Source organism: Saccostrea cucullata, unplaced genomic scaffold (assembly GCF_032062105.1).
Source record: "Saccostrea cucullata isolate Sc308-1 unplaced genomic scaffold, CSIRO_AGI_Scuc_v1 ctg1129, whole genome shotgun sequence".
NCBI classification, from domain to species: domain Eukaryota; kingdom Metazoa; phylum Mollusca; class Bivalvia; order Ostreida; family Ostreidae; genus Saccostrea; species Saccostrea cuccullata.
The window spans coordinates 92,797-110,837 of NW_026922597.1; the positions used below are offsets into that span (position 1 = coordinate 92,797).

The 18,041-nt window shown below is 34.7% G+C and overlaps 1 protein-coding gene and 1 long non-coding RNA gene across 3 annotated transcripts; one reads left to right on the plus strand and one right to left on the minus strand.

Moving 5' to 3' along the window:
* Nucleotides 1-422: 422 nt before the first annotated feature.
* Nucleotides 423-3,009, minus strand: LOC134262039 (uncharacterized). 2 transcript variants are annotated; one of them, XR_009990928.1, is made up of 4 exons: nucleotides 2,842-3,009; nucleotides 1,761-1,918; nucleotides 1,240-1,289; nucleotides 423-846 (listed from the first exon to the last, which is right to left on the minus strand). It is a non-coding gene; the product is annotated as an uncharacterized LOC134262039 (long non-coding RNA). The 2 variants fall into 2 exon arrangements; XR_009990927.1 differs by having other exon boundaries at nucleotides 1,748-1,918.
* Nucleotides 3,010-4,892: 1,883 nt separating this feature from the next.
* On the plus strand, nucleotides 4,893-6,932 carry LOC134262044 (uncharacterized). Its single transcript, XM_062744422.1, has 2 exons — nucleotides 4,893-6,736; nucleotides 6,848-6,932. The coding sequence occupies exons 1-2, from the start codon at nucleotides 4,893-4,895 to the stop codon at nucleotides 6,930-6,932; spliced, it is 1,929 nt and encodes a 642-aa protein (XP_062600406.1).
* The last annotated feature ends 11,109 nt before the right edge of the window (nucleotides 6,933-18,041 follow it).

The following is an 18,041-nucleotide window of genomic DNA, read 5'->3' on the forward strand; positions in this document are numbered from 1 at the left end:
AATAAAGTAAGTACGATAGGTATTTGCATTGTATTTCAAATAGTTGTAATATAACATGTATAATCTGTTCAAGAAATATGTCAGTCTGCAAACATCTTGGTCAAATTTGTAAAATTAAAATATCCATGGGAAATGTAAATCCTTAATATTTAGTTGAAGCTAAGGCCATTCCAAGTTTTTTATCTCTTTAGTGTCCGTCCATCTTTCAAAAACCTAGCTACCTATTCGCTAAAAACACACAGGTACAAAAAAAATAAAACACATATTTTATAGTAATATAAATGATGCAATTCAAAAGATATGATTTCATATATCTATTTTTCATAAAGAAAGTTATTTTCTTCAGCAAAATCAAGGCATTAAATACTAAAATTATTCCAATGATGATATACATGTATTATTCAAATATTCAGAGATATTGCTGGAAATCAAAAATTTTGACCTGAATAATCAATTTTCGAACTCCCAATTCTGTTTGTTTTTTCTGACATGGGGTGTCAAAAACCAAGGCGCACGCAGACACTAAACATAAAAAAAATTGGAATGGCCTAATCAGTATTTTGATGTTAATAAGTGTACTTTATCTTTCAACAAAAATATGTACATGAGCGGTATTCTAAAGTTCATAAAAAATGTCCTAGCAAATTCAAAAGGACAATGTTAAGCCCTCTCTCTTTCAGTTTCTATCACAAAATAGACTGTATATGATTTCTCTACATTTAATCAAGATGAGATAAAATCCATGCGTGGATATCGTGACTTTTGATTATTGTTATCCCATACGAGTCCAACAGCTACATGGTAGGGCTGCCACAGTCTGGATTTGAATTGAGGATTCTTCAAAATCTGTAATGAGGAGATTATACATTTCAAAGGAGTAGGACCAATATTCTTCAGAGTTTAATATCTATGATTTTATCAGACAGAAATCTGTTATAACAGAAAATAGCACAAAGACTATCATTTATGATAATTAATAATTAAGTATAATTTTATAAAATGATTATAATAATAAATATAAATGCATTTTGAATCTACAAGTGGTTTCAAATCATTAGAAATAGCCTTGATTTATTAAACAGTTTCAAAAACCTGCAGCACATTTCACACATTTCTCGACATCTTTCTCAAGATGAGTCATTCAATCATTCAATATAACTGCATTTCAAAGCAAAAATTGCAATAAAGCTAAACAACTTGATCTCCTTTAAATATGAAATATGTAGAGTTAAAACTTACTTGAGGCATATACTGTTTATATTGCCATGCAGTGTTGAAAGAGCACTCTTCTGAAAAAATAGATAGGTACATGTAATCATGTATAATTATAAAAATTTGATAATTTCCTAACGAAATATCTTTGATAATTTTTAAAATCATTGCTGTTAAGTACGATTCATATATTGTAAATATTCATTTCTAAAACTAAATATTTACCAAATAAAGATTTGCTTTGCAAATTTGAGGAAGATCTTAGCATATTACAAATTATTTATGTTTGTAATTTGGTGGTATTATGTCACAATGCTACTATATTTATCTACTTTTTGATCCAATTTCATTGGCTTTTTATAACAGATGGAACAAAAAATGCATCATTTTTATTTTCAAACCTTTAAATTCCTTTTTTTTTTTAATTTGAATACATGTATTTACACAGGGATTCACTTTAATTTCAAAACTAATTTGTTTAATATTCAAATAACATAGTTTGAAAGCACAATGACATGTACGTCCTGCTACTTACTTCATGTACTTACTTCGGCCCGTCGTTCTATGAGGAACATAGGCCATCGACGACAGTCCTCCAACGAACTCGATTTGGAGCTGCTTTAGCTGCATCCTGCCTTGTCATATCCTGTGTTTTTAACTCTGACTCCGAGTCAAGCCTCCAGGTGTTTCTAGGACATCCTCTCTTCTACAATAATATTAAATTGTGTAAAATTGCACAATTTTGCATCATATGCATGCACCATGGATATTTTTTCTGGAATAACTATACATGAATCAATATTAAAATCCTTTTGGTTTCCTTTTATTTATTTTGTTTATTTATTTTATTTCTCCTTGTTTAATTGACTGAACATGAATTTGAGGATAGTCATACCTTATTTTATGCATGTAAAATATTTGCTATATTTATGTACAGTGTATTTTAAAATATATCTATATATCACTCAATTTTAAATTTTTCTGCAAATAGCTATAGCCATATAATAAAAGTATTCAAAATTGCAGTGATGAAAAAAAATATTTTCATGGGAAAAATACTTTTTTCAAGGTGTCTTTATATCTTTCATATTTCTTGACAACCTTGTACATGCAAGAGTTTCTGTATAAACAATGTCAATACTAAACCATGAATGACTAGTATTAAATTAGTAAAGTACAGTGAAGGTGTAATGAATCAATGACTCTTAATTTATATGTATAACAAACAAAATATAATATATTCATATTATATTAATGATATTAATTCAAAATAATGTTCAATCTTGGATATTGTTCATTAGAACTCATCTTATACCGATGTATTATATTTTTTCGATATCTCACCCCCTTTGGCCGATTTCAAAGCTCTATAAAAAATTGAAATTTTGTCTCAGTCCTTCGAAAAAAAAATTGCCTAGCATCCAAATCATCTCCACCTAAGACCACAAAAATTACAGTACTGAAATATAACGCATATAGCCAGGGCAATGCAAAACATGACCGACCTCCTAAGTACAGGAAGCGTTTCATTCGGCCACGTGGTTTTGACAACCTTGAGTAAATATGCAACTTACGTCATTAAAGTGGAAATCAAAGATAAAATACTTGTATATGGTCAAAAAACATTACCTTGGGGTCTCTTCTGCACACCTAGGTACACTTGTTACGACGCAGGTAAATTATACGCGGCGATTATATTCGCTGCATCGTCAGCTGCGGAGCTCGATTCGGCCATTGTTTTTGTGACGTCAGCCCCCAATGTTTGCCCCCAGTCCAAGATGGCGGCCAATAACCTTGATAGGGATTCCTGTCAGTTCAAAAAATCTCATTATCATATTGCTAAAATAGGCTAAAAAAAAAATCTTAAGCCTAGAGAATTTAGTTCAATGTCTTGGCTTTCTGTTGAACGTTAGACATTACCTTAGGTCCTAGTATATCCCGAAACAGTCCAAATACGAGCGCTTATTATCGAACGCCCCGTCGTAAACAAAAATATTGTGATGGGATTGGGCCATAAAATGTCAACAGCTGTGTCAACCTCTGTATGAAGAGTAGTGGCAGATAGCTTAGGTAGAATGTGTTCATTTTCATACAAAAATTAAAATTTCTAAAGAATAATTTAGACTTATTCACCTCATTACAAAACATAACAGTAAACACATGCTGGTTTTAATCAATATCATAACCTGATAACGTTAGTAGCTAGGGGGTGACAGGCGCTTTCATGCAGTAGTAACAGTACACTAGCTTTCTACTAATTGATATTAGATACCTGTAATTATTACTGTTTGTGCTAAAACATGTATGTATATACCTATTATATATATTTTTTAAAGGAATTAATACAGTTTTATTTTTTTCCTAAAAATTCAAGGTCCTTACATCCAGTCATACATGCCAACTTTTGAAAATTCCCATGGGGGATTTAGCGCGTGACGACAATTTTCAAAGCTTTAAATTCGCGACATTTTGTCGTGAAATTAAATGATTATGAAATTATCTTCTTTTGAAAATTTATAATATTGATATCACTTATCAATAAGAATAAAACTTAAGGATTAATTTAACACAAAAAATAATGTTTTTCTTTCCAAAATTGAAATATTTTTGCTTAAATAGATGCCTCTCTCACTCAAGAAGGGGTATTTAGTTACATTTGTAAACAACATTTTTTTTTTCTACCAGAATACAATTAAGTGAAAAAATTGAAAATTGTACAACTTTTAAATCATTTTTTTTCAAAGGCTAAAAATATATGAGGTATTGATACTGTAAAGTCCTGTTTCTAGAAACATTTTTGAGATTTTTAATTTGTATTTCAATTAATTAGAAATTCTAGTAAGATATTGAATTTACAGAAATTTATACCACGTATCCAAAATAGAATTATTTTTTTACAGTCATGAAATTTGTCAGGCTTGATGGTGCCATGTGGGTATTTCCTTAAGTCAAGCACATACCTAACATATTACTTTTGGGAGAAGGGAGGGAAAAGAAATTCTAATTGACATACACTTGATTGTTTCATCTTAATTTTTAATAATATTTTAACTGGCAAACTTTACAATATCATTTTTCATTATAAGTAGATAAATTCAGCAGCTAGGCTTTATTAGTTTTCTACTTTCGTTTTCAAAAAACGATCTCTTTGGATTCCGATTTTATGGTTTGATTTGCATTTTATTGTCTTTAATTTATGTTTTTAATAAAATGACTAACAATTATCCTATTAATCTATGTGTTTCACCTTGCATACCCTTTAAAATTGACAAGATAATCCCCTAATTGCCCCAAGCTATAGGCTTCTTGCACCAGTGGACAACTTCGTGCGTTCAAGCGTGAAGTGATTTCCTGTGGGTAATTAACACCATGAAACTTATCTGTGTGCATTGAATAAACAAGTCTGACATTGTTACCCCAATTGTCAAAATTCAGCAGTAGGGAAACTTTTAAAATCGGAAGTTTTGGTGATTTTTTTTTTCAAATCGGGAAATAAGGGCAATTTTGCTTTCCCGATCGGGATAGCGGGATGAAAGGGTAAAATCGGGAGGATCCCGCCTAAATCGGGAAAGTTGGCATGTATGCATCCTGGATAAACTCACTATATCTGTGTGTAATTCTTATTTTATATTTCAGCAGATTTTTTGTTTCATACGTTTAACAATTATACCACCAATATCATGGACATGCTAGGAAGAAGTACACAGTGTTGTAGAGTACTACAGTGTTTTCAATGTGCGGGAGACACGGAATACTACTGCAACACGTGTAAACATGACCTGTGTCTACAGTGCAAAAAGGAACATGATACAAACTCCCATACAAAGTTTCATAAAGTGGTGTTATATAGGACACAATATTACAAGAAAGGCTTTTCTTCGTGCTGTAGAGTACGACAGTGTTTTCAATGTCAGGGAGACACAGAATTCTACTGTAACACGTGTAAACATGACCTGTGTCTACAGTGTAAAGAGGAACATGCTATCAATTTAAATACCATAGATCACGACCTTGTGATTTACCAAGAGAGGTATGAAAATATCCCCAAACAAGAGACCTGTGTGAGACATCCAGATAGAATGTATGAAATGTACTGTTCATCATGTGAACTACCTGTCTGTGTTCAATGTGAAGAACACAGAAAACACAGAGTACTGGACATCAGACAGTCATATAATACTAACCGTCAACAACACAGAGAAATCATTCATAACATTAGAAGTTATAATATCTATAAAATGTGTTTTCTTCTGAATGGAATCAAATTCGCTAGAAAAAATTGTTCTGTGGAAATCTCCAACAGTCAGGTAGAAATGTCAATGAAAGCCCAGAGACTAAAGAACCTTATAGATGCTGTGATATGTGGTGTTAAAATCAAACAGAAATCTTTGATGATACATAGATTAAATCAACAGCATAATATAATGAAAAGACACCTTGCCAGCATAGAGAACTGTGATCACAGATTTGAAGGATTGGCAAAAACACCAGTAAAATTCCTCTCATTTCTGAAGAAAACACGTGCACATGCCATTAAGATAAAGGGTACCCCAAATCTTACACAACACTCCTTGCTCTCCGTGGCTGAAGAAATCAACTTGGAAGATGTGATTAGGTTACTAAGTGAAACTCAAATTATAGAGTCTGCAAGAAAAATTCCGAAAAATGAAGATCTGCTGTACCTGTTGTCTAGCTCCATGTTACGTAGATCTGTCACAGTGAAAGGTGTTGAACGCGTAACACACATATCCCATGTGACATCAGACAAGGTCTGGGTCAGTAATATGGACAATATCATGTTAATAAACACAGAAGGTGATGTACTGTATCATTTGACAAGTTTTAATGTTTCAGAGCTATTGTGCGTACATACCGTGAAATTGACTGGTGAACTTATATTTATAGACTGGTATGGTAACATAAACACATTATCAAAAGATAACAAAATACAGTCTACACTGATAGAAAAAACAGAAATATGGGAAGCACGTTGTGTTTTCTGTTCCCCTTCCAATGGAGATTTGCTGGTCGTGATGTATAGAGATGATCCTATAGAAATGGCCAATGTAACACGTTACAACGACAGAGGACAGCTTACCCAGACAGTACAAAATAATAACAGAGGGCAGAGACTGTATCGTAGACCTATGTTCATCACAGAGAACCGTAATAGAGATGTTATTGTGTCTGATGATGACCGTGTAGTGGTGACAGAGCCTGGAGGAAGACATCGGTTCTCCTACACAGGTCCTCCTGTAGGATTTGTAGGACTGGCACCTCTAGGTATCTGTACAGACGTGATGTCACACATTCTGGTGTGTGATGATAACACCAGCTCAGTGCATATGATTGACAAAGATGGCCACTTTTTGTCACTGATATTGACACAAGAACAAGGTATAGCCAGACCAGTGTCCCTGAGTTATGATGACAAAACTCACCTACTCTGGGTAGGAAGTGGCGAAATAACAGAATATGTGTATACAGATACATTGGGAGAAAGGGGATTTAATCTGACAGCAAGGTAACTTAAATTGGTTAATAATAAGATACATGTACACACATGGTCATGAAATGGGGCATTGAAATTTGTCAACTGGTTACTTGTACACAAGATTTTGTATTCTCTTTGCAGGGCAGTTGTTAAAGCGTTTGCTGTAGGGTCTGGAAGTAAGGAGTTGATCCTTTTACTGCACATTCAAATCCCACTGCAGGCATGAGGAACGATCCTTTGGATGATATCATACTTGCATATGTATAAACCCCGTGTGGCAGCAGGTGCCGACATGAAAAAGATCCTCATTGCTCAAAGGTTCTGAGTGCCGAGAAGGGGTCTACCCACTAGTGCAAAGATTCACTAGTCCAACAACCAACTAGTCCGAAGGTTCACAAGTCCGACGGCCCACTAATCCGAAGGCCCACTGCGATTGACAAAAAAATGTCACAAATTTTATATTTACATATCATAACAAGGAGCCATAAATATATCGTTTTATGGAATATATAAGAAGAGGAAAATCTTCAGTTTGTTGATTACCCTAATGGAATATGATTATAGGTTGAGTTCGTCCAGTTATACATCGATATGTAATTGTCTGTTATTTGTTGAGGAATATGCTAAGAAATCACATCCAGTTTCCACAGCGATGAAGCCTATTAATGTGTAATTGATGCAAATCATCCATATTCTCTAGGAAAACTAGAGGTACTATAAGCAATGAGCTCACTCCGATATGGTTATAATGGCAAAGTCCATGTTTTGCTGTGGCCGTGAAACCCAAAATATGTGTCGAATCAAAAAGTAAAATAGGAGGTGGTTAAAAGCTATATGTAATAAAGATTCTGTGAAAGTTTCATTAAATTTCACTCAGTAGTATTAGAGGAGTTGAGGATAAGAGATGGGTACCCCAAAGCGTAACAGACAGAAAATTTATTTTGCCAGAAACCAACTAGAGGTACTGTGAGCAATGAGCTCACTAAATGATACCCCGCCTCCCATGTGGTTATAATAACAAAGTCCATGTTTTGCTGTGTCCGGGAAACCAAAAATATGTGTCGGATCAAAAAGTAAAATAGAAGGTGCACAATGGCAATATATAATAAAGTTTCTGTGAAAGTTTCATTAAATTTCACTCAGTAGTATAAGAGGCGGTGCGGATAAGAGATGGGTACCCCAAAGCGTAACAGACGGACGGAGGTACAGACAGCTAGACGGACTAAATATTGATATTGTGACCATCTATTTTAATTTTTGATCCGACACATATTTTGGGATTCCCGGCCACAGCAAAACATTGACTTTGCCATTATAACCATATGGAAAGCGGGGGTATCATTTCGTGAGCTCATTTCTCACAGTACCGCTAGTTTCTTTTGAAATATGTTTGGAATGTGCTGTCTGATTGGACAGAAGAATAAATACTTGTACATCGTTTATTTATAGCAACTTTCATTTATCGTTATTGACTTCCATATTTGGAAATCGTTCAGACCTGAAAAAAGAAATTAAACTACTTTGACCCTGACTTTTGAAGAAAAAACCCTAGATTTGGATTAGTGAATTTATGGCATTTTTTTTTACACAAATAATAATGCAAACGTTTTTGATTTAACGAGACTTAGTCTATTTCGAGTGCGCATGACTTTGCGCAGCTTTTTAGGTCACCTGAGTAAACTCAGGTGACCTATTGCTATCTGTTTTCGTCCGTCGTCGTTCGTTGCGTCGTGCGTTATAACATTTGAACATTTTTAGCTTCTTCTCTGAAACCACTGAACCAATTTCAACCAAATTTGGAATAAAGCATCTATGGGTAAAGGAGAACAAAAATTGTGAATTTCATAGTCCCTGGGGCCTGGGGGGTGGGGCAAAAACCACTAAAATTAGTGCAATCTTTAAAAGTCTTCTTCTTTACTCCTGGACATCAAGCAGTTAAACTGTTGGTATGATTGTAATCAGCATTGGGTCCTCTGCCAAACTTGTGAAATTCATGGCCCCAGGGTCAGGGGTTCTACTGCTAGGGCGGGGCTGAACAGGTTATATAGTGAAAATGCATTATTTTTTTGAAATTCTTCTTCTCTGTTTGTGGGCATTAAATAAACTAACCAAGTGCATAGGTAAGTTGAAAATGATGGCCTTTTCCAAAATTGTGAATTTCATGGCCCCAGGGTCAGGGGTTCTAGTGCTAGGGCGGGGCTATATAGATTATAGTGAAAATGCATAAATTCTTTGAAATTCTTCTTTTCTGTTTGTGGGCATTAAATAAACTAACCAAGTGCATGGCCATGTTGAAAAAGGCTGCCTCTTCCAAAATTGTGAAATTCATAGCCCCAGGGTCAGGGGTTCTAGACTAGGGCGGGGCTATATAGATTATATAGTGAAAATGCAAAAATTCTTTTAAATTCTTCTTCTCTGTTCATGGGCATTAAATAAACTAACCAAGTGCATGGCTATGTTGAATAAGGCTGCCTCTTCCAAAATTGTGAAATTCATAGCCCCAGGGTCTGGGGTTCTAGACTAGGGGGGGGGGGGGGGGGGGGGGGGCTATATAGATTATATAGTGAAAATGAAAAAATTCTTTAAAATTCTTCTTATCTGCTGATGGGCATTAAATAAACTAACCAAGTACATTGTTATATTGAATAAGGCTACCTCTTCCAAAATTGTGAATTTCATGGCCCCTGGGTTGGGGGTTCTGGTGTTAGGGTGGGGCTTTATTGATTATATAGTGAAAATGCATAAATTCTTTAAAACTATTCTTTTCTGCACCTGAGTATTTAACCAATGAGCTATGTACATAGTTATGAGGAGGAAGGATGTTTCTTTGAGATTTTTGAATTTCAGGGTCCCTGGGTTAGAGATTCTTATGTGAAGGGGGGGGGGGGGGGCTCAAAAGTTTATATAGTGAAAATGCTTGAATTCTTTGAACATCTTTTCCTTTGTTATTGGGTATAGTTCCAATGATCTTAGTATATATTTATGAAAAAAAAAAACTGCTTCTTCCAAATATTGTTAATTTCCTGTCCCCTGGGACAGAGGTACTTGGGGGGGGGGTAACACAGTCTGAAATAATTTAATGCTTTGAAGTCTGCACTTTGGTATTAATCAACAGCATGATGAAATAAAATTTTTAAAAATTTCCAAAATTTTGAAAGATGTGGCCCCAGGGTCAGTGGTTCCTGTGGTATGGGGAGCTCAACTGTGGACCCGCCCTAACACAAGAAGCCCTGACCCAGGGGCTCTGAAATCCACTAAAAGTGGAAATGCATTTTCTCTTTGTTACTCTGATCTACCTCTGGTTCTGATCTACCTCTGGATATTAAGTAAATAGCGTAAGCATGCCAAGTTTATAATTATGAAAAGCAATGGTGCCTCTTTTAAAATTGTGAATTTCATGGCCTCTGGTTTAAAACACAAGCCAAATTCAATTGTTGGAAAGTTGTTTCACGATACTCAGGTGACCTATAAGGCCCGCGGGCCTCTTGTTTATTTTATGCTGGCGAATCGAGAAAATCTTGGTTCCGGACACCAGCTACTACTGGCAATAAAAATCACTTTCTAGAAATAAAATTTATAAGAAGCGATTGGATTGCATTATACCCCAAAAGTGCTGAATATCGAAACATTACATGTAAAAGGTTGTTTACACTGTGTTTTTCGTGTACTCACATTCGAATGATTCATTAATTACCTACCCCAGCAGGCATTTCAACGTTGATTCAACGTTGAATCAACGTTGCACTTCAACGTTGAATTTTGGTTGCATATGAAAGTTGAGTCAACGTTGAGATGTAACGTTGTTTCAACGTCAATTTTCAACGTTGAATAAACGTTGAAAATTGGTTAGATTTTTTGTTGATTTATGGTTGATTTTTGGTTGCAAATGAAAGTTGAGGCAACGTTGAAGCTTCAACGTTGTTTCAACGTCAAATATCAACATTGAACAAAAGTGAACATTGGTTGAAATTAGGTTGAGATTTGGTTGAAATTTTCGGTTGTACAAACGTTGATACTTGGTTGAAATCACGTTGAATTCATATTACATTTTGCTTTAAAAACAAATACATTTCAAATTCTAATAAATATAATTTATTCAAGTTGCGAAATATTTAGATAAGTTGTAATCCAGTATTATGATTGTGAGAGAATTTATTTTACATGTATTTTTTATACAAACACAAAATTCGGATTCAATCACTGAATCTCAAAAATCACTGCTTGACAAAATTTATATTCCTAGTGAAAAGAGGGTCACAGTAATCACACCCAGGTCCTTCAAAGTACGCGTCTGCCTTACACTACTAAGTTCCACAAAGTGGCGGATCCATTGATTTTAATCACGCATATAGTTAAGTCCCACGAATGAAAGAAATGAAAAGGAGAATCCACCCTCTAAAGCAAAAGCCTATTGATAAAAGAAATAAAGATGTTAAAGCCATTTGTTCGATAAAATGTACGTAACACGTTATTTCAAACGATAAAAATAAATATACATGGATGATTTCAAAAATCAGACAAAGGAATATATTCCGGTACTTGGATTTAATTAACATGATTAAAAGAATTATAGTTGACTTCATGTTAAAATTCGTATGAGTATGCTTATAAATAATTATTACTAAAGAAAAATGTTATAGACATACATATACATAGTGTACTTACAAAATGTTGCATTCCTTTGTATAATTTTCACGGGCGAAGAATCTGATGCAATCAAGGCTGACTATACAATCCCCGCCACACTGGTTGATTTAACCTTACGACGAACTACAATTAGTTAAATTGTATAATATATTAGTATACTAGCTTATATTTCATAACCAAATGAATATCAACAAAACACATAATACAAGAACCAAGGTTGTGCATTTCACGCAGATTTCAAATATACAATATGTACTTATAAAACAAGAATTAAATGATGACCAAATACTAAAAAAACTTAATTTCTTAAACATGTTAAATTCATGAAAAGGAAATAATACTTACTGAGCAGAAGTTGATATTCCAGCCTTTATCCTTGTGTATAATAGCTTAAAAACACATTAAATATGAACAGCAAGGAGACGCGCACTTCTTGTCCATCAGTTGAATTCAAATTTTGACCTAGATAAGCTGCAAACAGCTATACTCTGCCCAGCAAGAAAATTGCATAACAAGGTTATCCTGACACTGAAACTGACCAACTAAGCGAGAGGCACTCCTTATCTGATTTCTCGAAGGTTTCTGGGGAGTGGATCTTAAGTAATGCAACTTGACAAGGGTTAATTGTCAGTGTGAACATTCTTATGAGTTTATTTGATTTTTTTTTTATTTTATAAAAAGAAAGATTATAGAATTAATACACACAACAAAAGCACAATCTAATAAAAAAAAAGAATTCTTAGATTCGCTCTGTATACGTATAATCTGCACAAGATTATACGGCACGGATCCATATGAGTCTAATTTTAAGAACATTAATTTGGAATAATTATTTTTATTAATTCTACAGTAACATGGAATTACAGTGAGATGTTGGATAAAGATGTTATTATTTATTAAAAGCTTATACATGTTATATTTAACATATTTTATAAATATGTCCAAAAAAATAGCATTCACAATTTGTTAAAAAAAATATTTTTGAAACATAATTATAATGAAGTGTTAAATGCAGATGCCATGCTTCATATAAACTCATATTTAAAATTTTATAATGGTACCAGCTATTGGCACAACTCTTTTGAGTGAATCAATTTATAATGTATGCGTTTCATTTATTAAGTATTATTATTATATATATAATATTTTCTAACAATGCAAACAGCTGTGTGTATATTGCGAAAATTCGCATGGATTAGAAGTTAAAGACACCTTTATATTTTGAACTTAAAAACTAAAGTGCTCAATACTTGTTACCCGTTGTTTCAACGTTAATAATTCCTAACTTTCCTAAAGTTGAAAATATGTTGCATCTTCCACGTTGTTTCAACGTTGAAATCGAGACAGTCAACTTTGCATTTTTAAACCTTGTTTTAACTCTACATAATCAGAAAATACTCAACGTTGAAAACATGTTGAATCTTCAAAGTTGTTTCAACGTTGAATATCGACGAGCATTCAACGTTGAAAATATGTTGCAGCTTCAACGCTGTTTCTACGTTGAAATAATAACGAACATCTAACGTTGAGAATATCTTGCAGCTTCAACGTTGTTTCAACGTTGAAATATCGACGAACATTCAACGTTGAAAATATGTTGCAGCCTCAACGTTGTTTTAACGTTGAAATATCGACGAACATTCAACGTTGAAAATATGTTGCAGATTCAACGTTGTTTCAACGTTGAAAAAAGGTTGAGGATTCAACGTTGAAACCTCAACGTTGAAACAACGTTGAAATATAGTTGATCAACGTTGCAACCTATATTCCACCTCCTTTCAACGTTGAAACAACGTTGCGTGCCTGCTGGGACACTACAGGGCTAATTGGAAAACTAAGTGGATACGTTTTTTGATGCAGTGGACACAAAAATGTGCATGTAGTCCACACTTTCCGGTAATCTCTCAGTCACGTAGTATATGCCATAGGCGCTTGGTTACAGGATGGTGTATTTTGTGTATTATGTGTTTTTCTAGGTGTGCCTGAATACCCTCATTAAAATAAAAATAAAAATTCGCCGAAATTAGTACGTTTTAAAAATGTCATATTTACTGTATATAAAAAGAGGATATACAGTAAATATGACATTTTTAAAACGTGCTAATTTCGGCGAATTTTTATTTTTATTTTAATGAGGGTATTCAGGCACACCTAGAAAAACACATAATACACAAAATACACCATCCTGTAACCAAGCGCCTATGGCATATGCAAGTTCTGGTGTATTTTATTTTCTGAAAAATAGATTTTTGTTTTATGTTTTGATTGCCCCCCCCACCCGCCGAAAAAATGTTGGGTTTTTTTTGTAACTGTAAGGTAGCTGCATTTCTGTAACTCAGTGGCCTGAGAGAAAAAAAGAGATAGACCTTTGCTGCAGAAAAGCTGACATTAAAATCATTACTTCGAGACTTCTTCACGAAGCGTGTTGCAATTGAAGCGATTTGTCTGTTGTCATCTTAAAAATGACAGTAAAAATGCGAAATTGGATGGTCTCCATTTCACGAAGAGCTATTTACAGCAGGACTTTGTTTGTTGTGGAAATAGATAAGTGGACATTGTAAAGGAATTTATTTTGAACACCCAGTTAGAAATATTTTGAGAATATGACTGTTTGAAATCGAGAAGCAGCGCACTTTTGTGTTCAATAAATATACATTTTGTTTTCAGTTGGTAACACTGCAGCCAACCGTTTGGTTTGGTAATCCAGCCATTGTAATCTTCGCTGGCCATGGGTTTCTAATACGCTACTCTCCACAGTTGAATTATGAGCAAAGTAGCGTATCAGAAACCCTTGGCTGTAAGGTGGCAGTTGCGGTAAATGGAAAAGTTAGAGAAAGGTCACACACACACGCAAAGTCTGATTAGGACTGTTCTTCCTAGCTGCAGAGCGGCAGCGTTATGATTTTATACTTAATTCTTTATATCCAAAGATGAAAACATGAAACCACAAGTTAACACTACAATTCTGCAGCTTTGTTCTTCCGAGATTGGACATTTTTGTTGGCTTGTCAATCACCTGCGATCGACCCTAATCCTCCCTACATAGACAACCATGTACATTGAAAAAAAAATGTCACGCGTGACGGGTCTGCATTTTTAATAAGTAGACCGGTGTCTGTATGTCATTCAAATATGAGAATATTTTGTTGAGATATTAAAATATTCTATATACAAGTTATTTATCGGAAAGACTTAAAGCCTTCCCATGCCTTCTTTCCAAGTCAAAAAATAAAAAAAAAATATTCCCACCTGCATGCGTTAACGTCTTTTTCCTCCAAATACCAGTACATGTGTTGATCATGACTCATTTTTACAAAAGAGAGGTCAATCTTTTTTTTTCCTTCGAAAGGGGGGAGGGGTTGCAAGGTCTTTTTCGTTTCCTCTGCATGCATAGAAAGTTTGAAACTCTTAAGTTCTAGACAGTCAATTGAAGATGACTTACAACATGAATCTGGAATTATTAAAATTGAACTTTGGGATAGAGCATTAATGAACATATACTCCAGAAACATGCTTAAGTGAAACAAGTTCATGATTTTCAAGAATGATATCCAATATAAACTATCCAGAGTAAATGTTGCATTTTTAATCCTTTATTTTTTCCATATATCAGAACAATTTACTGTGGCGTAGCATCGTTTTTGAAAGTGGGGGGGTGGGGCAACCAGAGAAAAAAATTTTTACTTACCTGAAAAAGTTGACAAGCAAAAAAAAAAAAAAAAAAAAAAAAGGAAAAAGTTGCCCAAAGTCGAAAATCCTATTTCGTGGGGGTGGGGGTATATAAACTTTTTCTCAGTGTCAACTACTTTTATTACCATACTTACCATACCTTACCTATACTACATTTTCGGTACATCTCTAAAAGTGGGGGGCCAACCAGGCTTTCAATTAACATTTCCTATAGTATAAGTAAGGTTGGGAAAAAAAGGGGGGGGGGCTGGCCCCCCCGGATACTACGCCCCTGATTTATGTGGGTGGGGTGGGGGTATATGCGTTACATTTTAAATATTTGATAGAAGAAACAAATCCTCGACTTGATTTGGGGGTTAATTCAAGGACGCTGCACTTTCTGATGTATCGATATGAAATTTAAATGTATTTCTTGGAAAATGATAAAATTTATAATACAGCAGTAAAACGTCGCAATTTATGGAGCTGAACAGAAGCCAAACGTACATGTACTAGCAATTACAGGTGCCAAGAGTCACATTTACAGCAGCCATAATCGTGCTGCTATCAGAAAACTTTATATTCAGGGACGTAGCAACAGGGGGGGGGGGGGGGGGCTTGAAAGGATGGTTGCCCCCCCCCCCCCCCCCCACTTGTAACCATAGTGTAGGGATATCAAGGAAATGTAGGGAAAAAATTGGAAGTGAAAGTAACTTAGCTTTGAAAGAGTTGACCACCACCCCCCCCCCCCCCCCCCCCTCCCCCCCCCCCCCCCCCCCCCCCCCCCCCCCCCCCCCCCCCCCCCCCTCCCCCCCCCCCCCCCCCCCCCCCCCCCCCCCCCCCCCCCCCCCCCACTTTCAAAAACGATGCTACGTGCCTGATATTACAGCCAAAGTTTTAATCTTATGAAATATTACAGACATGGGAAATCCTAAATGATTCATAACTATATACTCATATCATTTTTCACACAAATAATGTACTAGTGTAAATCTTGCTTAACGCGCAAAAAGTAAGTATGAATAGATCCAGTAAAATGCATGCATTTTGAATGGGTGTAGTCTAAAGTAGTTATACTGGATTGTTCCTTATATGTAATCAACTAACGAGCAATTTTACTGCATGAAAACATACTGGGCATTAACAATTAGGTCTTAATCAAATGTTCTATCATTTCTGATCGTTTAGTTGACTCAAACTGTCTCATTGATGTAAACCAATTACTATGTGTCCGAAACCAAGATTTTCTCGATTCGCACTATACCAGCAGTGATTTGTGCAACAGTACACCTTTGTTAATTATTTTGATTTTAATAAAATAAATATTATCTGTAAACTATATACTTGTCTGAAAAGGTGATTTAACGACAAAAATTAGGAAAAAACCCTGAAATGGCTCTAACATATCAACATTTTCCGATTTTGTAAGCAATGCATGACGCTTAAGAATAACGCATGACTCCCTTACAAGTATGTTCAAGACGTCCATGGATACATTTTGTATATATGCTAAAAACTAACGACAGAACATCCAAAGAACCATACTCTAGCAACCTAAATATTGCTATTTTTACCGAAAAAACATATATGCGCCCATAATTCATCTGCACTGATATATGTATTTATACGTTATATATATATGGCAATTTTTAGGGGTATTGATATAATAACACTGAGAGAAAAAAAAACTAGTTGAAGTACTAAGAAGACTAGTAAATTTACTACAGTTCCATACATGCAATCACTACCTTAAAAGTAGTTTTACTAGGTATTGGGTAGATTTACTAGATAAGATTAGTTAATCTAGATTGATAAGTAACTTTCACTAGGTATTTAAGTATCTATACAACCCAGAAGATATGGAAAAACTGTGATAATTTGGCGCTTTTCCAACAAATTCCCTTAGGGTCTAATAGTAAAATTTGACAACTTTTGAGATAGCCCCCTATAAAATTGGGATGATAAACATTCACATTTTGTCCGTCCGTCCGTTTAGTTGCCCGTTCGTCTGTAAACTTTTCACATTCTTGAATTCTTCTCAAGAACCACGGGGCCAATTTCAACCAAACTTGGTACAAAGCATCATTGGGTAAAGCGGAGTTTAAATTATTAAAATAAAGGGCCAAGTCCCTTCACAAAGGAGATAATCAAGAAAAGACAAAAATAGGGTGGGGTCATTTAAAAAATCTTCTTCTCAAGAACAACTTGGCCAAAAAAGCTGAAACTTATGAGGAGGCATTCTTGGGTAGTGTAGATATTGAATTGTTCAAATCAACGGCCAAATTTTAGTTTTTGAATCGTGTGTCAAAAGTCAAATATAACATTTGTTTATTAATCAGGATAAAAAATGTATTTTTCTCTTTTTTAAATGAATAACTAGTTTTATTTCCTTATGTAGTGAAAAAACCCACTGAAAACACGATTATTCTAAAGCAGAAAGTAAGAATTATGATGAAAATGCTATAGCAGGAGAAATGGAAGTCACCTCCGTCACGATTAACTATTAATTGATTTAAAACATAGGTCATTAAAAGCTGTTTAAGTCATTCCGAGTGAAAGTATTGTTAGATTCATGCATGTGGTTGTTTTTTAACATTCCGAGAAGGGCGGAAATACCTTCAAAATTCGCATTATCTATGTCCACATAACTTCTGTCACTTTTTTATCACCTATATTTGGATGCATTTTTCTTAAAAAAAAAAAACAACAACAATTGAAGCATTTATCTTTTCTTTCAAAATTCATGAAGGAAGACATAAATATCGATGTTTATAACAAGAAAAAGCACCCCCTTCCCGGCCGGTTCCAATGCTTATGCCCCAAACCCCATTCTCATGGACTTGCTTAACATATAATATATATTGCTTATTCTCAAAATAGCATTTCAATTTTGTGAAAAAGTAAACTTAAACTTCCTTATTTCTAGACAATGCGCATAGTATCCGAGTGCTTCAATGTACGAGTTGTTTGAAAAGTGCTTGTTTGTAACGATGAAAATGATTGGCTAAGTTTTCATTTC

Bases quoted from the DNA above. Each gene is read 5' to 3' on its own strand.
- LOC134262044 (XM_062744422.1), top strand. From the start codon at position 4,893: ATGGACATGCTAGGAAGAAGTACACAGTGTTGTAGAGTACTACAGTGT. The intron at 6,737-6,847 runs GTAACTTAAATT...TTCTCTTTGCAG, and splicing joins GGATTTAATCTGACAGCAAG to GGCAGTTGTTAAAGCGTTTG.